The sequence below is a fragment of the Argentina anserina genome, chromosome 5 (genome assembly GCF_933775445.1).
Source record: "Argentina anserina chromosome 5, drPotAnse1.1, whole genome shotgun sequence".
Classification (NCBI taxonomy): domain Eukaryota; kingdom Viridiplantae; phylum Streptophyta; class Magnoliopsida; order Rosales; family Rosaceae; genus Argentina; species Argentina anserina.
In genome coordinates, this window is record NC_065876.1 from 13,918,174 (window position 1) to 13,938,657 (window position 20,484).

The following is a 20,484-nucleotide window of genomic DNA, read 5'->3' on the forward strand; positions in this document are numbered from 1 at the left end:
TTGTGTAGTTCATTTGTATATGTAGTTTTTTTCAAACTCTGAAGTCACCAAGAATCAGATGTGACATACATACACAACCAAGTCTTCCGATATATATATCCTTTTTGTCTATCTTAGCCAATGACTAGCGAGGTTAACAATGCAACACTATAATGAAACCCTTAATTTCATGAATAACATCGAGCCAGCTCACTCATATAAGTCCCAATATATTGTTTGCAAGTAATTGACCCTAAGCAACTGTCTTCTTGGAGCTACCTAGTTAATTCATATACAGAGTGTTTTGCTAGTACATATCGTGGTCATCGATAATGTACTTGTAATTAGCCGCTTCATCATTTTTTATTTGTATCGAAGTTTCAATCTGAACCCTCAATTTAGAACCACAGAACTTATATAAATTAGCTCACTACTTCTGCTAGAACATAGAAGTTCAAGGTCAATAATTAGTTCCCAAAAGAGAGAGTCACAATGAGAGGGCAGTACTGTTCAAGTGGAGTTTTTCTGTTATTGCTTACCATCTTTGGTATGAGCAGTGCCCAATCACTTAATTTGATGCCACAAGAATTTCCTGAGGAATTCATTATTCATGTTGATAAGAGTTCAAGGAACAGTGACACAAATGGAACAAGATGGGCAGTTCTTGTTGCTGGGTCTATGGGTTATGGAAACTATAGGCATCAGGTACATAATGGATCCAGTGCATAGTTGCATACCATAAGTTCAATAATTAGTATAAACTACATGCATGATGCATCTGTAGATATTCAAGTGAAATCTGGGTGAAAATAAATAGCCAAACATCATAATGTAGCCATCACGTAGTCTTTTGTTTTTATAATGTCTTGATAATATGACTACATTTTTGTTAATCTGTTGCAGGCTGATGTGTGTCATGCGTATCAAATTTTGAAGAAAGGTGGACTGAAAGATGAAAACATTATCGTTTTCATGTACGATGACATTGCAAACAATCCTGCGAATCCAAGGCCTGGTGTCATCATCAACAAGCCCGACGGTGGCGATGTTTACCAAGGAGTTCCCAAGGTACGTCCTCTAGTCCATTGTCAACTCAGTTCTAAACTAGCACACTACTTTGATCATGTTGCAAAGTGCGTACCAAGTTCTAGGTTGATACTATTTTTAATTTTAATCTAATTAAATCGTCAAGTGAGTTCAAGCCTGAAACATTTCGAGAAGTTTTGGACACATTGTTTGAAAACACACTAGAGCATATCTGCATGGTTTTTCGACCCTTTAAATTCAGATAACATTGGTGGATTAGACTAGGGCACAATTTACTTACTGTACGTCATCATATATATGCAGGATTATGCAGGAGAGAATGCCACTGCTGCTAATCTTTATGCTGTAATTCTTGGAGATAAATCTAATCTCTCTGGGGGTAGTGGAAAGGTCCTTAACAGCGGGCCAAACGATAATGTCTTTATCTATTACACAGACCATGGCGGCTCTGGGCTCATTGGTTAGTAGCTTGACATGATGAACTTACTAATTTATGAGTGCAGAATGACACAACTGAGAAGCCACTGCCTTAAATTGGTTTTCATTGTATATGAAATTAATTCAAACATACTTTTTTGACACCATATCATACATTCTTTATTTCAGGAATGCCTGAAGGCGATTATGTCTATGCCAATGATCTGGTAGATGTTCTGATAAAGAAGCATGAAGCTAATGCATATAAGAACATGGTGTGTACATCACATAATGACTATATGAACAACGTTGCTGGTTGATTACTGCATGTACATTAATTTACTCTATTCCAGGCTAGGATTGATAGAGCTTCCAAACTAAATACTTTTCTTATGATACTGAAATACTTGGTCAGGTGTTTTACCTTGAAGCTTGTGAATCCGGGAGTATGTTTGAGGGTTTACTGCCGACAAATATAAGCATCTATGCAACCACAGCATCAAATTCAACTGAGAGTAGTTGGGGAACGTACTGCCCTGGAATGTCTCCTCCCCCACCTCCTGAATTTGACACTTGCTTGGGTGATTTATATAGTATTGCCTGGATGGAGGACTGGTACGTAGTCAAGTTTTGTTTCATTATATACTCGAACAGTATATCGTTTTAAGCTGGAGAAATAAATTAAACCAAAATTACACATAATGATAGTCTTAATCAACGACGATATGACAATAAGAAACCATTTACTCTAGCAATCTCACGTTCGGCATTGGTCACAGCACAAGAAATTAACACAAATAATATATCTTAATTTCTTATGTCCACTTTTGTGGTATAACCCCTAGCACATCAAACTCATTGCACTCGCCCATTTTTCCGGCACTTCCAACTTTCAGGCTTTAGTTGTGTCCCTTCTTCAAATAACTAATAGTCTAATACAGATTTAACGGCCAAATAGTTCTATGTGTGATTAACTTTCGGTCTGTCGAATACGAGCAGTGACTTGCAGGATTTGCGCCAAGAGTCTCTACAAGAGCAGTATCAATCGGTAAAAAACTGAGATGATATATTGCATTTTAGTTCACCGGGACAATATCATGAATTAACAATTCTAATGGTAGTATTGTTCTGCTTATTGTAGGTTAAAGAGAGAACACTAAATCGTAATAATACAGAAGAAGGTTCTCATGTTCAACAATTCGGAAATATGGATCAAACCTCAGATTTAGTATCCTTTTACTTGGGTGCAAATGATAACTCTTCCTCCGTCGAAAGCAAATCGGCACAGGCAATCTTAGAAGTTGTTGACAATCGCGATGGAGATCTTCTTCATCTTTGGCACAAGGTCTAGATTATTAATTAATCATCCCGATCTCAGATTTCTTAACATTGATTAGGTTTAACCTTCTAGCTAGCTGGAGAATTTAATTAGTATCTATCTACTCAATCATATATATGCAGTTCCAACGTGCACCCGCTGGCTCTGGATTGAAGCAGGAAGCTAAAAAGGCTCTAGATGATGAAATTTCCAGTAGGCAGCGCATTGACAACAACATGAAACAAATCGAACAACTTGTTTTGGGATATTCGAGTAACGTTAACTTTGTTCGTCCCGGAGGCCAAGCTCTTGTTGATGATTGGGATTGCTTTAAGACGCTTGTAAGTCTTTAGTTGCTATTTGATTATCGACAACTAAATAGGCATGCAGAAAGTTTAACCCACATATTCGAATCGTTTCTGATCAGATGGACTGACAAACTATTTTGTCTAATATAACTTTCAACTGTTTAATCATACAGGTGAAAACTTACGAGAATCATTGTGGATCTTTGACAAATTACGGGATGAAGCACACTGGAGTGTTTGCCAACATGTGCAATGTTGGGGTCAGCGTGGACCAAGTGGTTGTTGCTGCAGCTCGAACTTGCTAGACTACATTTTCTTTCCCCCCTTCTTTTCTTTGAAAGAAATAAATGTGGATGTAAATGATAAAATGATGAGCTAGAATAATCAAACGCACGTCCATGCCACCTATCTTTATTTTTTCGTTATCATGTATATCAAGTATTAATCTTCTCATGTCCTAAACGATTTTACATGTTTACACGTTTAATGTTGGAACAGAGACCTATTACTTGAATGTTTGGAATTGCAATCATATTACACAACTAGACCAATCAGCAACGAGTAGTTCTCTAGAGAAACAGATAGTGGCAACTTATGGGAAAGATTCTCAACTTAAACTACAATAATTGCTCTTGTTACAAATTACTAGTGACACGTTTAGTTACATGAAATAAAATTGAAATGTGAGGGAATGATTTGAAATCTCGGCTCCTCTTGAAAAGTTCCTTTCAAAAAGAGTAAAAGAAAAACATGAAAACGTTTATCGGGGTAATTTATTTGCAATAAAATTTCGATCTTAATTAACTCTCGACTGTAGATCACTTTTGAAATTTGCCTGCAGCTTCGAAGATCCTTAGTGCAAGTGTTGTGTTTGCTGCTTTCCTAAATTTATGAGTGAGTGCATGCGATAATGAGGCTGCTATATGCCTATATGAGTCACGAAGATGCCAAAAATCCTTGGGGAGTAAAAATAAGAATCATGGATTTGTCTATTATTATGATAATCGTAATAAAGGGGTACAGAAGTAATACCATTTGTAGTTCAACAAGACCAATGACACAAACATTACAACCACAAAATAGAAATAACATAACAGAAAATATTCATGACACTTATTAATGGAAGACAGATATCCGGAATGAAATGAAACACCTGTTTTTTGAAAGCACAACCATCATAAATTATGGAGAAACTTCAAAGCCATTGAAGAGATGCAATACACATCAATCTGCAGTTCTGCGCATTGCCAACATGGGTTCATCTGAACTTCTTTTGCAAGTGTCTGAGCCTCATGCTTCCCAAACCAAGCGTTGATGCAACATTATTATAAAGATCCTGTCTGATGGTTCTCTTACAACCTAGACACAACGAAACAAATCTCATTATAAATCAGAAGGAAAGTACTTGGAACCATATGATGATTAGTTATCAACTGAGTCATTCTGGGAAACCTTGTAACAACAACCAAACAAGAAAAAGGGAGAGATCTGAGTATCAAATTTATAGATACCATTGAAAAATGAGTCAACAGTAAATTTATGATTTCAATAACAAAAAACAAAAAATCATACAAGAAGGCCAGCTCTACAAGACTAAATTGAGACTCCAAATGTCAGAAACTTCAGGCTGTACATCTATTATGCAATCCATAAAGAAAATGAGCAACTATATGAAGGCTGATTATTCTCATGCTATACCAGTTCACACTTTACACAAAAACAAACATAAAATAGGGATCACCCTCACCTTGGCCATTCCGTAGTATAATGCAATGATAGAAACTTTTCAATCGTTACAACTTTCTTCAAAGATTATTCCGACTTAAGATGAAATGAAATGAAATGATTAACTTGCAAATGATTAGCTTGGCCATTCCGTAGTTAATTCTTGCAAATTAACTTGCATACATACAGAAAATGTGAAGTATCAGAGAAAGAAGACCATCACTGAAAGTGTGAGGCACTTGACAGATCTGTCAAACTTTACAGCAACATTAAACTAATTATACTACTTTAGACAACTCAAAGCGTTTAAAACATCACTAGTAGAGCCAACAAAGAAAAAATCCCTTTGAAGGCCTGCAGGCAGCAAATTCAAGCCCTGCCGTCCCTATATTCAACACTAGTTGAAACTTCAAACAGAAGTTGATTCACGTTTTAAGAAGCAGATCAAAATGAGAACCAATTGATATTAGGCAAAATGATACGCATTCATGCTGAAGTAGACAAACCGGAAATTAAAATCATATAAATTCTAAAATAAAACAATGAGTTTTGTGTTAACAGTCTAATGTCCAATACCTGAACATTACGGTTGAATTCTCCCATCCTCGGTTTCTATGTGGCTAACCCCTCTAATCATACCCCAATCACCTTTATTCACCCTACAGTACTTTTGCTTCAATATCTCACTTTCTGAAATGATCAACCTTTTGAGTGATCTTGGTAGTCCTCTCCCCGGAAATGATTGAAGCTTAGGGCAACCATCGATTTCTAACTCCTCAAGAGCAGCTAAGTAGTACAATGGAGGTAGGTTGCGAAATTCCTTGCAAGCTATAATGGTAAGCTTTCTAAGGCGAGGCATGTCAGATGCTTCCATTCCTCCCCAAGTACGCAATGCAGGCATTTCACTAAACTTTAGAGTTTCCAAAGATGGAAAACCCTCTTGCCCACCATCTGATTGAAAAAACGGACTATCCACAGTTACCAAACTTTTCATTTCTTCAATGACAAGATGTTTGAGAAGATGAAGTCCCCCTAGTGAAGGGAGGAGTGTACAAGATCCGCACTTTCTTAGATTCATGGTCACAAGCTTGCAAAACAAAGGGTTACTCATCCAATCTGGAAATTTTGAACCACAGTAACCTATAATTTGTAACTTTAGCACGCTTGGATGAGGTTCGAGGCCCTCAAGAACTGCTTGATCGACTGTGTTGGATCTATTAGCTTCCCATCGCAGCTCCAATTCCTCCAAGTATTGCTTTTCTTGTAACTTAGCAGCCTTAGCTTCTTGGATAGTTTTCACCTTCTCAAGCTTTTTAATGCAAATTGATCCACGGAGGCATCTCATCTCTTTTAGCTCCTCTATTGTTTTACCCCGTTCACTTCCCACTACAAAAACAGTGAGGGTTTCAAGACTAGTCAACTTCCCAACATCAACAGGCATGGAATTGACTTTACCAAGTTTCTCAAGGTCCATGTGCCGTAGCTTGATCAACTTGTTTAAGTTCTCAGGCAGCTCCTCAAGGTTGGAACAATTTTTGACATTGAGTCTCTCTAACCCATTTAATTGATCTATCTCCTGTGGGAACTTTATTATCAAGGTACCGCTAACATTGAGGTGACGAAGATGTCTCAACATTTTAATATCTCCAGACAATTTAGAGATGCGAGTACCACTCAAATTTAACACTCTTAAGCATGGAAACTTCCGAAAGAAATCAACAGGAACACTTAAAAGCTTGTGTGGGTACTTAGAGAGCAACATAAAAGTCCTTAACTTCTCATACCTGTAAAACTCTTCGAACAGACCTGATTCAACTTGTTCATGACAAATCGAGGAATGCCGGATATTTGTCGATATGGGCAAGACTTGTGGCCTTGTATCCTCAGAAGAAAAGCATAAGTTGGTTGAAACTATTTTCGCCAAGTCATGAATGAAGCCATGCATTTCATACTTTCCTTCACAGGGTTTCTCTGATGAAACTTGAAAAAAGGACCTTGAGCACAACTCATCGAAGTACTCTATTCCAATATCTTCAATTCTTCTTGTTCCTCGGGCTTGAATGAAGCCTTCAGCTGCCCATAGTTGGATCAAATCATCCCTTTGGAAGGGACGATTGCGAGGCAGAAGAGAAGAATACGCAAAACATCTCTTCAGATAAGCTGGCAAATGATCATAACTTCGTTTTAGCACTGGATAGATCAGATTCTTATCTTCTGCCAAATTCCACAGCTCACATCTTAGAATCTCATCCAACTCCATCTCTTTCGATTTGAGACGCATGACACTCCCGATCAACTTCGCCACCAATGGAACACCTTTACACTTCTCTGCTATGTTTACCCCACTCTCCTCACTAAGACTTGATTTCATCAAGCTTTTATTGATAATATCAAGACAATGTTTATCTGACAAACCACCCAAGCAATATGTACTGCTATGATCAGCAACAATGGATGAAACAACATGGCTCCGAGTAGTTACCACAATTACGCTCCCGGGTGCTGCAAATCTAAATGGCAATGTCAAGGCATCCCAATTAATGGGATTCTCATCACACATGCCATCTAGCACGAGCAAAAACTTGTCCTTTTCCCCTACAGTCTCCTTCAATTTGAGCTGAACAGAGTCGAGAGTCGACAACTGCGCAATGCTGGGATCCGGAACTGTCTTCGTAGTGGCTTCACATATGGACTTGGTGATCTTGAGCACATCATCGCCGAAACCAACACTGACCCACCACATTCTTTTGGCCCCAAACTCCTTAACAACCTCTTGGTCATTGAAACCCAGCTGCGCAAGTGTTGTCTTCCCAATCCCAACCAAACCCACTATTGAAACCACAGAAACTGCTGTCTTGTCCCTCTGCTTAGACACCAACTCCAGGACTTGCAGCCTATCCTTTGTCCTCCCAACTACAGAGCGCTCATCAACCATAGAACCTCTGTGACTCTGAGGAGGAGGAGCTGAAAATGTATGAGCAGGCCTGGGTTGGCTTAGTTCGGAGATAGTGTAACCCTCCATTTCGAGAGCTAAACCATTCACCTGATCCACCATCGCTCCGACCTCTTTCCCGAGCTTTCCCTCAAAGGCTTTCAAATCCTTGTCCAACTTGGCTGGCCTCAGTTGCTGAGAGTATATCCTCTCATATTCCAGAAGAGTCTTATCCAGCAGATCATCTGCATCCAGAAGAACATTCTTGAAATCTTCGATTATGATCTGATAGGCATTGGAGATTGAAGCCTGGTTGTCGGCATCGTCGACATGGGATTGGAGTTTCAGCAGTCTTCTTTCCAGCTGTTGGACCTTTAGGTTGATCTCCGGGTCTCGTGATCTCAGCTTCCGACCGACTTGAACGAGTTTCTTAGCAACGTCAGGCAGGAATGCCGACGTGATGCCGGTCCCCAGTACTAGAGACAGTATTTCGACAATCGGCATGATGAAAATATGGCAAGTTAAGAAAAGCTTAATTGGCCATGGAAATGTTTACGGTGGTTGACGAACCAGAGAAAAGCTTATTGTTTTTAGGAAAAATTACAGATACACCCAATTTTCAAGCCCACTTTTCAAATACACCCACACCCTTTCTTTTTTTAATCTACACCCAAAACATAGAACAACATTCCTTAAAGAGTTTTTTCTATCATTTGATATATTCAATTTATTTGTTCCAGTTTACGTTTTTTCCCTTTTAATTAAAAAAGAAAATTGTCTCCCTAAATATAGTTGTCAATGACAACGAAAAATATCTCCCTAAATCAATTAACAGGTTCAATCAAGTTAGAGAAACGTACGTAAAGTTAATGGAAAGTCTTTTTTAAAGGAAACTAACACACCTATACTTTAGAGGAGTTATATGCTTGGAAAAAAATGACAAAATTATATGAAAAAGTCAAAACTGTTCCGGGAGAATTACTATTCTACCCTTGTGTGTGTCTTAGCCTAATATGTTTCATGTTAGGAGATAGATTAGCATCTCTGTAATAGATCACGTTATCACGCACTTTACCCTAAAATCCTGAACTTTTAGAGCCCTAGAAATTTTTTCTATTTCTCCACCGCCGGCCGTCGTCGTGTCCGGCCTCCGACATCTTCTCGTCGGCGCAGCCCCTGCTCGCCGTCACTGCAGCCCCCACCCCCCCCCCCCCCCCCCCCCCGCTGCTACCTCTGCAGCCCCGCACGCAGCCCCGCATCGCAGCTCCTGCAACCCCGCTGCCTCTGCACGCAGGCACGCACACAGATTATGCCATGCAGCCCCTGCGACCCCCCTGCAGCCCCGCACGCAGATCCTGCGCTGCAGTCCCTGTGACCCCCCAGCTGCCCCTGCACGCAGCCCCGCAGGGTCTCTTCCGCATTCGCTCCGTAAAAACATATTTTTGCCCCGCAAGACCCCGCATCAGAGGATTCAAAATTGATCCTCCCGCACAAGCAAACTCTTTGCTCAAGAGAAGCTACTCCCGTCTTCTCTACCCTTTTGGGCATATGGCCTATCGAGCACAATAGCCCTTTGGGCTTCATATTATATTTTCTTTTCCTTTTCCTTTTTCCTATTTCATTATTTAAATGTTCATTGGCACGTTTTTATTTCTAACGATATTTCACATGCTCATATAGGTAAAATCATTGCTCGTCGTACTATAGTGATGACATTCATGCCGAGATGGATGATACTTTTGTCATCTACATACGATTTTGATCGTATCCTCCCAAGATTTTATGTCATCGGATGAAGATCGAAAAGGAATTCATCAAGCAACTTCATGTATGACGATCGATTTGCAGTGCAATTTAATTATATGCGGTCTATTTGGCAGACCAACAAGTATGTTTTTCTTAAAGTTGCTGCTTTTGAACATATATATATTATATCGGGCGCTATTAGCCTTCTTCTTGTCTTAATTCCGGCCTTTCTTATAACGCCGATGAGACTATAGAGGGATGGGTTTATTATTATTGGTGACCACCCACACCAATTGGATGGGTTTTACCACCCAAATTGTTTGGTATTCAACTGCTCCAATACCATGTTTTTCCGACTCTTGAGTTGAAGAATGTAGTTCTATTGCCATGTGATACATTCGATGGAATTGCCATTTGTTTCAATCCCCTCTCTTACAATATCCTATGGCGTATTGTGTAGAGAAGTTCACCGCGTCGTTGACTCTCTTAATCTTCATTTTGAGAATGTCCCGCCGTGAAATCGAGTATCTTGCTAATTGCGTCACCACCCACACTGTCCTACGGCGCAGGTAGTTGTTTTACGGATCTCGTGCGGAGATTGTGTTATATATCTTCTTGTCTTGCTAAGTTTTAAAGGCCATACATGCCAATGATGGATTTTCATCTTGATATTTGTGTTCAGAATGGAGAGGAATAAATCTGTCAGATTTCATTGACAATATCTTTTTCAAGCTTCGACAGTAGCTTTGTTAGCCTGCAGACATAGTTTTGCTTGCCTGCAGCAGTAGTTTTATGTAACTCAAGATTCTTTGAATCATGGGTTCGGTTTTACTGTCTTCTCGGTTTTGACATGATCATTTTTTTTGGTCATTTTGAACCAGATATGATGATTCGAGTTCTTTGAAATTCACATGATCATCTATTTTTCATGTTCACGAAGCGATTGGAGGACCACCTCACCCATGCTCCACACGGTGAGGCCGTGCCTATCCGTGACATGCACGGTGAGGCCGAGCCTGCCTCTTTCGGCGGCTCCATGGAATTAAGGCCATCGGTGGCAGCATCCCCTCCTTCATAGGAGCTTGTGATGCCTCCCGTGTTTTCTAATGCCTCCATGACACTCTCTGATGTCTATCGCTCATTTTGCAAAGCTTGTTCTTTTGCTAGATTTCAAGGAAGTCCTTATTTTCTAAGGCTCAAACTGAGAACATTCCATTCTTACAAAGTATTTAAGGTGACATTAGTGGACCCTATCCAACCGAATGCAGACACTTTTCGGTATTTTTATGGCATAGGTTAAGAGCATCGACGCGTTGGTCACACGTCGCTTTGCTTTCCACAAGAAACGCTACATTCGCTAAAGTTTTTAGCTTGATCATCATCCTAAGGGATCACCACCCTTCCCATCCTCTCAAATCTATTTGATTAGATATCGTTGGAGAGTTCACCTCCACGACTTTGATGATTTCGTTTTGCTTATCTACTGGGATCGTCGTTGAACATATTATTCCTCATGTTCATTCACTGCATGATCTAGCAGAGCCCGGACTTGGTTATGGGTACTAACCTGCCGATTTTTGCATGGGGATATGTAATGATGTTGCATGCAGCGACACTTATTCGTTTCAGACCCACAACTTGCCAAGAGTTTAGTGCGTACCAGATGGTCACTGGATACGGTCCCAATGTTCTTTTCACTAAGGCCTATTTGGTTAAAATTGTTTATGTGCCTCTATTGTAGTTATCTCAATGGGTCTACTTGAAACGATTAAGTATTCTGGTTGGTTATGATTTATGAATCACCAACACTTAACCGCTATTTCCAATCTACAACCGTGGATCTCTATCCTGCAATATTAGCAGACGGTCACTTTGATGAGACATACTTCCTGTCGTTAGGAGGAGATATGGAATGCTCTCATTCCGGTTTTCACGCCAGGAATTGACGTGGTGTGGTACTATGTCTCATTAAGATCCCGCACTACTCAAAGTGAGCAAATGTGCAACGCATTATCTACCTCCAGAAAGTCAAAGATTCGATGCTCAATGACTTTACCGATATTGCGAAAGTGACGAGATCGCACATAAATGATGTGATGTGCCGGTAAGGTTGGAACTCTCAGAATATGAGAGAATTTCATATGACCTGGTCCTAGCATTGTTGGCACAATCCCTGACAGTGGGAAGGAAGCCGGTGATGGCCCCATCGTAAGCTGTGGTGTTGTCGGCGCCCATGGTATTGCACCACAAAACAAGGGCGGCAAACGCAAAGATGGACTAGTAAGGGTCATAGCTTCGGTCTTGGCTCCTGCCTAGATGAGGGGGAGACCATTATTCTCTGGAATCAAAACCAGAAAGAAGCGAAGTGCGTAGGCACAAGTATTTCGCCCATCATCAAGAGATATTCTCTAAACATGTGTATCAACTAAGTTTCTGTGGGACGCTACAGACTCCTTTTGTTGATGTTAGAGAAGAATAGAAATCTCACGAATTGATCGTATATAGCGCGCGTGTGTTTAATAGATTGATCTACCATGATTAATGATGTATTCGCTTATGCTCTTATTCCATTGTAAAGCATCAACGATGAGCAACTTGACCGAAGTGGAAAGAATCAATACAGGTTGAACTAGACTTGTTATGTTGGTCGTTGTTCGTAAGTGTAATGAGAAAGATGAAGTCATGCGATATATGTAGGACTTATGGCGCAAAGATTGTCTCATTATCCTAGTATTGACTACGATGAGTTATATTCTCTCGTTATGGACATAATTTCTTTCTGCTACTTGATCAGTAGTAGTGTCCATGAAAACTGATTTGCAGCATATGATAGTGGTCATAGAATATCTGTAAAGGGATCTTGACGCAGATATGAGAGTGCCTGAGGGACTTTAAATGCCTTTAGACCACGGAGAGCTTATGTAATCAGATTGCGACGTTCGAGAGAACGTAGTACAATCAGTTGCAAGAACTCATACCCATATGTGTTCATATGAAAGCTAATTCTTGATTCTCTATTCCGTCTAAGTATAGATGATGAAGAGATTCAATGAGCTATACATTCATACATGTTAGTGTTGTTGGGACACTATTGCTTTCATTATGACGTGATTACCTATGCGCCTATGCATCGTCATTGAACTTGCATTGCTCCATTGACATGGGTTTAGTTCTACACTTAGTGAACCAACACAAATCCTATCCACAGCAACGCCGCCAACAGCTCCAGCAACATCAACGTACCCTTGGTGTAGCAGTCAACACTGGTAGTGTAAAGGATACGTACGGTTCCGCTTCGGACCAAATTCAGTCCTTCATTGGTCCATTCCCCCATTCTTTTTGCGAAAGACACATTAAATGTGACAAATCAGAATCTGTCTAGTTTTGTAGGTCAACTTCAACGAGACCTACAAGACAGCTCGCTTGATGAAATATGATGAAATTGATACCATTGGAAAGGCCTAAGTGTCGACTTTCCAGGGACACCAACCATTCATTCATAGCTATCATATTGAGTGAGTTATGGCCGTTTTAGCAAAGTATGACAGTCCTATCCGGAAATTTGCAAGTCAGACAACTTCGACAGAGCATTGTGAACTGCTCTGATCGGATAAGGTTGTTAACCTTATGTCACTGGAAAGCCACGGGTGTCTAATTTTCAGAACATTTTACGGTTCACTGATACCTATTTTAACGAAGAAGTTATGGCCGTTTAAGTAAGTGAAGGTCATTTTACCCGAGAATCTGATTTTCATTGCAAACTCTTGTTTTGAGTTGTTATGCAATCTTGTTTCCTAAGATCTAAGTTTGGCTAAGTATAGCATGTATGATCTAAGGATGTGTGGCTAGATTAATGATTAATCATTATCCCAAGACTACGTTTGAGAAGCATGTAATGAACGTTGTGTACGTTGTTCTTTGTACTCCATGATTATGGCACTAATCAGGGGGAGTTATTTCGTAGACTTCAGGGGGAGTCTAGCTCACATGATTCTATCAAATGTAGACGGTGCGTTGTACTTTTTTTCCCTTCGATCAAGCTTTTTTTTTTACCCAAGAGATTTTTATTTTGCTTGACAAGGTTTTTACCGAGGCAACGATATGTGCACCATGCAACCTAGGCATGCGACACAAGGGGGAGTGTTCCGGGAGAATTACTATTCTACCCTTGTGTGTGTCTTAGCCTAATAGGTTTCCTGTTAGGAGATATATTAGCATCTCTGTAATAGATTAGGACTCCGAATCCTACGGGATTGTGGTTTTGTAATGCCTATATATAGGCCCCCATATCATTCAATCATACACAATTATTTCATTCTGAAACAAAAACAAAAATGATAGAGCGTTAATTAAAATGTCTATAATAAACTCTGTAAAACATCATCGTTAGTATAGAATAAACAGAGATCCTTCAGTTCGGGAAATTGAAGTGAACTCTAAACTTTTAGTATTAACAAACCCCCTCTATCGAATAGGCACCTCATTCCTATCCCACAGACAAATACTATCAGATAGGTAGAACACCCTACCCAACCAGAAATTACACCCATAAGACCCAACACTTTCTACGTAATAGCCAACTCCCTCCTACCACATATACAAATCCCATCAGAACGGAAAAACATCAAATAAGCAATTCCTACCTAACACAAAGGAAAATCCAACCTGAAATTAAAACCTCCACATCCAACACTCCCTCTCCAATACGTACCTCCTTCCTACCACACCGGACACACCTCCTCTCAAACCCACGAGTAGAGAGTTACATACCGGAATAAACAAATAAAACAGGTAGACAATATTACATACTGGAATAAGCAGAAATAAAACAAGCCGATGCCTCAATGCCACCCACCACCACCCTCCGATTGAGCCATCCATTTATACCAAAAAAAAAACCGCCGGATATAGAGAATTAAAGTTGAGGATGCTGAAATTGAAACCGTTGTATTGATTATATGATTTGACTAATGAAGGAGATAAGAAATACATAGCTAGAATCATGCAGATTCATGATTCTTGGGTTATGAAGGAGTTCGAAACGTAGTTTCAATCACACGTGATATCGATTGTTTTGTTTTGGGTCTTTAGCATGGTTCGTAAATTCTTGCAAAACAGGGTACTGTTTACTAAGTTAAATATATATTTTTAAAAATTAAAATTCAACCTAATAAATAGGTTTGGGTATAATTTGAAATAGTGGGTTTATTCTGAAAAAGGTCAAACATTTTGGGTGTATATCTAAATACCCCTTGTTTTTATGATTTGCCTTTGGAAACATCAAGTTGGCCGAGCCCAATTAGCCTCAGATCCAGTCCCGGAACCATGGCCACCAGCAGCGGAACCGGTGTACCATTTCCTCCGTCATCGGAACCAACATGGGAGCACGATGTCTTCTTGAGCTTCAGAGGTAAAGATACACGCCGTAGCTTCACATCCCATCTCTACCAGGCATTGAAACATGCTGGAGTCCGCGTCTATTTTTATACTGAGCAATTAGGTAAGGGAGACGTTTTAGGCGGTCTGCTGAAAACAATAGAAAGATCGAAGATCTATATCGTCGTGTTTTCCGAGAACTTTGCAAGTTCCGAATGGTGTTTGTTGGAGCTGGCGAAGATCATGGAGTGTAGATCAACGTATGGCCTGATGGTACTTCCAGTATTCTATCATGTCGAGCCTTCAGATGTGAGATACCAAAAGGGTAGTTTTGCAAAAGCATTTGCTGAACACGAAGTGAGGGGCAGGTCAAGTCGGGAGGAAATAGATATGTGGAGAAGGGCTCTAAAGGAAGCTGCGAGTTTGTCGGGCTGGAATGTTCTCAACTACGGGTAATTACTCATCTGCTTGCCGCATGAATGATCTATTTGTCACTTTCAAACACAGATTAGTTCCTCAATTTAAGTTCTTTGATCTCGCTCACTTGAACAACTTATGTATATGTATTGCCAGATATAGTAACTGATCTAATTAAGCTGCCTGGACTAGAACCTAGAGTTCCATCATGCTTTTAGAGAGCTACTACACTGAGGGGTTTAGTCTGATCTGTGCTTCTCTTTGACACTTTAGTACTGCAAGCCAATGTGTTAAGAGTTGTTATATTTTTTGTTCTTTTTGCTGAAGCATATTGCTACCGAGTTTTCATAGTGAATTTCAAGGGTACAAAACCACTCTAATAATTCCTTCACTATTTGTCGAACCATAAAGTATTACTGTTTGAATTATAATTCCAGGAGTGATGCGGAGGTCATCAGGGAGATTGTAAAGACAATTTCTAAACAGTTGGCGGAGCCGAACCCAGAATTCCATGCTGAGTCGCCAGAAGTTGATGATAGACAGTTAGTTGATCCAGAAGTGACTGTAGCCAGATTTCCTGTTGGAATTAAGTCTCGAGTGGATGATTTGGTTCGTCATCTGAATTTTGGGTCAGACAAGGTACGAATGGTTGGAATTTTTGGGGTCTCAGGACTTGGAAAAACAACGATTGCCAAAGCTATGTATAACCAATATCATAAGTGCTTTGATGGTGCATGTTTTCTTGTCAATGTGAGGGGCATTATAAAAGAACCGAATGGTCTGATTAGTTTGCAGGAACAACTTCATGATGTCTTGGAAACAAAGATAGACGTAGGAGTTGTTTCTGCAGGGGTCCAGCAGGTGAAAAGGGAAAGAAGGATGCTAGTCATGATTGATGACATAGATGATAGTAAACAACTAGATCAATTAGCCATAAACCGTGATAGGTTTGGTTCTGGAAGTAGAATTGTAGTAATAACAAGAGAGGATGGTTTGCTAAAGCAGCTTAAAGTGAATACAACATATTTGCCACGATCAATGAACAAAGAGGAAGCAAATGAGCTCTTCAGCTGGCATGCCTTTGGGAAGTGTTCTCCTGATAAAAAATATTCTGAACATTCAAGAACTGTGGTCTCTTATGTTGGGGGTTTGCCACTGTATCTCATGGCTGTAGGTAATAAACTTAATGGAGAAGGCATAGAGATGTGGCAACAGGCGCTGAGAGGTATTGCAATCAAGCAAGCTAGAATTTTGGAAGAGTTATTGCTGTATTGTTATTCCCTCTTTCCAACAGGTTATGAATTCAGAAAAGATGAGTTGGTTCAATTGTGGATTGCTGAAGGCTTTATCGTGGACAAGTATGCAGAGAGGATGGAGGATACTGGCATTTCATATTTCAGTGACTTGGAGAACGAAGGTTATTTTTTGCTCTCAAGAAGTGATTTTAGAGTTGATTTTGATTTGGTCTCCTCGGTGACATGCAATTCCAACAACCTGTACGAGCTTAATACTGACAAGGCTGATGTTGTGAAAAACAAAACTTCTCGGGATCATTATTCCAAAGGCATGGATCCGGTTTCTGTTTCAGAAAACATAGAATGTCGAGATGATTCTTTCAGAGCAGTGGATCCAGAGTCTATCTCACAAGACACAGCTTCTCAGGCTGAGGATGAATTAAAAGCGGTGGATGAACCTTCTAGTTCAGAAAAGATAATTTCTTTGGCTGATAGTATTTTTGAAACCCTGGATGTGATTTCTGTTTCAGAGAACACACTTTCCCCGGCTAATGATTTGAGAGCCAGGGAAATGGTTTTTGATTCAGGGTACACAGCTTCTGAGCTTGATTATCTTAGAGCCGTGGATGCAAATCTTAATGGAGCCTCTGCAACTACACGACATTTATCTTTAACGAGCAAGGACATTGATGGTATATGTTTTGGGGTTGTTGAAAAACTGAACAAACTGCGCACTCTGCTTTTTCTCTCGGATAGTGGATCTTCCATTACACATGTTCCTCGTAATTTCTTTTGGAGCTTAAAGTTATTGAGAACATTGAAGTTGCGTGGAACACATATTTCTGAATTGCCAAGCTCCATTCGAAATGTCAAAGAGTTACGATATCTTGATGTCTCTTACACACCCATTACACGGTTGCCTGAATCAGTAACTTACCTTCATAATTTACAAACCTTAAAGCTTCGAGGTTGTGTACAATTTGATCAGCTACCAAAGGATCTGGAGAAGCTAACCAAGCTACGCCATATTGAACTTGATATCATGCGGCAACTGGATTCCTTGCCTACAAACTTGGGGAACTTGACTCACCTTCAGACACTGTCAGCATTTCTTATTGATAAAGACGAAGGGTGCCATATTGGACAGTTGAAGAATTTAAATGACCTCAAAGGAGCACTCTGCATTTCAAGGCTTGAAAACGTGATGAACGTGGAAGAGGTCGTGGAAGCTTCTTTGGTTCAGAAGAAATTTCTCGATAGGTTGGAGCTCCGGTGGAGTCATCTGTTATCTACAAACAAAGAGGAACAAGAAGAAATCCTTGAATGGCTTGAACCCCATGGTGGCCTTAAAGAGCTACAAATACAATACTTTGGTGGATCAAAACTTCCAACTTGGATTAGTAGTCCATCTTTTGCTGTCCTTGTTGCTGTTACCCTCTATAGATGCAAAAATTGTACACTTATCCCATCCATGGGGCAATTACCAGCGCTTAAAGTGCTTTCCATTATGGAGATGAATGAGGTGACAGAAATTAATCATCAATTTTTCCGGAATGGCCAATCTAATGATCAAGCTTTCCCTGCATTTCCAAAGCTTGAGAGACTAGAAATTGACATCATGCTCAAACTGAAAGAGTGGAAGGAGCTTCAGACAGGTGACTTGCCATCTCTACTTAAGCTCACAGTGGACTCTTGCCCAGAACTTGAAACACTTCCGTCACTCTCAAGCATTTTTTCACTCAAGCAATTGGAATTTAGGAGCTGTCCAAAGCTTCAGCCCAGTGATCAACTACCAGATTCCCTTCAATCGTTGATGATTGTAGATTGCCCTCGAATCAAAGAATGGTTCCATGAGGGGGATGGTGAAGAATGGAGCAAGAAGCATCGTAGCATATGGCTTGATGAAGAAGAGGTAAGTAAAAATGGAACCATGGTACATTATAATCTTTTTCAGTTCTCATGAATAAAAATATATTGGTTTTGTATGCTCTGATCGATGAAGAAATAAGGAGAAAGTTCTTTGATTTGTTTATTGCTTAATAATGTTCCAGAAGTATTTATGCAAGATTAGTTGGTGGAACTCTGATGATAGATTGACTAAATTTTTTATTTATTCCTACTCTGCTGTATTTTGATCTTTTTGGAGTAACATCTTTAAAATCTCTTCCATTCTTTGAATATTCTTGCATGTCTCCTCTCTTTTTTGAGCTGGAGGAGGTCAGAAATAGCATGTCTCCTCTTTTACCTGGGAGCTACACAAAATGCGAAGCCTATTACATTTAGTCGTATCTGATAGTCTTTGCTTTTACTTGTTTTGAATCGGATAGGATAGGATGATTATGTCATGAGTTTTCGTGTATTTACTCCTTGCTAAAAGCCTTAGTACACTTAACTTATATTCATCGATAAAAAATTGTAATAATTGGATTGGCCTTTTCACTTCTTTTTGGTAACACTCGACAGCCTACTTTTCAATAAGACTGTGGAGTGTTACCAAAAAACGAGAAGGTGCACAATCTGTCCCAGAGTATCAAGATACAAAATGCTTACTGTTTCATTGGTTTGTGTTGTTTCAGATCAAGTTCTAGCAGAAGGGTAAACTGGCATCATGTGTCTCTGAAGAGACTGCTCCAACGATTAGTAGAGAAGGTAATGTGTCTCTTTTCCTTCTCCTTAAAATAGGTTGTTAGGTTTCCTTTTCCATCTTTACTTTGCTTATGACATGAGAGACGCTGTTTTTGAATATATTAAGTATGTTGCTGTCATTATCAATGAAGCTTTATCAAAAACCCAATCAGTCCAACTCAATTAAACAGCAATCTAATCCATTCAAAAAAAAAAGGAAGCAATCTAATAACTTTTACACTGCGCATTTAATTGTTTGGTATCATTGTGTGAGTTTGAACAAATTAGGACGAACGTGAGCAGTATCTTGATTGAATTTGAATAGATAAGCATCACCAAAAATTTTCCTGCAAAATCATCGATTGTGGACTTCCATATGCATGGGTATTATTTAGTGTTTCATGAATTTATTTTAATGGAATTTTTTTATCTTAATAGCTGTGATGCGTCTGCTGATGGAAAATGAGCAATAAATACGAAATACTGCATTTATTGAAATCTTGCTCGTCAGTGTCTCAAATCATACATTCTTTCGTGATAAAACCAGTACCTTAGAATGAATTTGGGTTATACCACATGCATGTTGATCAATTAGCAACACCAAATTTAGGTTTAAAAATTAATTGGTTTGCATTATGAGCCTCTTTACCAGTTCATACAAGTGATGTATATCATTTTGGAATTTGACTCGTGCACTGGATTGATCAAACTATGACATTAATCGGTTTGTTCTTTTCTTGGCTTGATATAATTTGTTGATAGGTTCATGAAAAAATATTGCTCAAGATGTCTATCCACTTGTCAACATACGCCTTCGTTGGCGATACCGGCGGTGAGCTGAGATTTGCTGCAATAAAGAGCAAGATATTTGGTAGAAAATCTGGAAAAAACTGTTTCGTTCGATGTATAATATTTGTTTGATGTCATTGAGATAGTACCAATAAGGTTGACATAAGAATCTCTGATAAACAGTTGATCCGAACTCGGAAGTTTAGGATAAATTCTCCTGTAGTCCTCTCCAGGCATTACTTGTTCTCTCGATGTAATTATTATATACACATAGCATGAGTTGTGCATCCTTGCACAGAAGTTCTAGTGGTTCGTGTCTTTTCATCGAGTTTTTGTACGGAAGACATGCCTAAAGAAATATCACTATTAATGTCTTGTCTTTATGTACGAAAACTTCTTGAAATGCTCAATAAAAGGAGCCTATTCTGATTGATTTTCCAAAGTCAGACCATTGGAACTCAGTAATTCTCATTCCAGAGTATTGAGCCGCTCACATCATCCTCCAAAAAAAACATGTAGATTTGATATTCGAAGATTTCAATGGTATGTGCAGAGTGCACCATCCTTCAT

General features: G+C 39.5%; 3 protein-coding genes across 3 annotated transcripts; 2 read left to right on the forward strand and 1 right to left on the reverse strand.

Annotated features, from left to right (window-relative positions):
• The first annotated feature begins 461 nt into the window (after window positions 1-461).
• Window positions 462-3,444, forward strand: LOC126796099 (vacuolar-processing enzyme-like). The gene is made up of 9 exons (XM_050522862.1): window positions 462-684; window positions 883-1,047; window positions 1,330-1,486; window positions 1,633-1,718; window positions 1,859-2,058; window positions 2,443-2,491; window positions 2,585-2,788; window positions 2,905-3,102; window positions 3,243-3,444. The coding sequence occupies exons 1-9, from the start codon at window positions 472-474 to the stop codon at window positions 3,372-3,374; spliced, it is 1,404 nt and encodes a 467-aa protein (XP_050378819.1). The 5' UTR covers window positions 462-471; the 3' UTR covers window positions 3,375-3,444.
• A 590-nt stretch (window positions 3,445-4,034) lies between these two features.
• LOC126796097 (putative disease resistance RPP13-like protein 1) lies at window positions 4,035-8,301 on the reverse strand. The gene is made up of 2 exons (XM_050522860.1): window positions 5,371-8,301; window positions 4,035-4,428 (listed from the first exon to the last, which is right to left on the reverse strand). Exon 1 carries the CDS (start codon window positions 8,228-8,230, stop codon window positions 5,378-5,380), a length of 2,853 nt encoding a protein of 950 aa, XP_050378817.1. The 5' UTR covers window positions 8,231-8,301; the 3' UTR covers window positions 4,035-4,428; window positions 5,371-5,377.
• A 6,456-nt stretch (window positions 8,302-14,757) lies between these two features.
• LOC126796096 (disease resistance protein RPV1-like) lies at window positions 14,758-20,310 on the forward strand. Its single transcript, XM_050522858.1, has 4 exons — window positions 14,758-15,300; window positions 15,703-18,412; window positions 19,077-19,149; window positions 19,888-20,310. The coding sequence occupies exons 1-3, from the start codon at window positions 14,798-14,800 to the stop codon at window positions 19,086-19,088; spliced, it is 3,225 nt and encodes a 1,074-aa protein (XP_050378815.1). The 5' UTR covers window positions 14,758-14,797; the 3' UTR covers window positions 19,089-19,149; window positions 19,888-20,310.
• The last annotated feature ends 174 nt before the right edge of the window (window positions 20,311-20,484 follow it).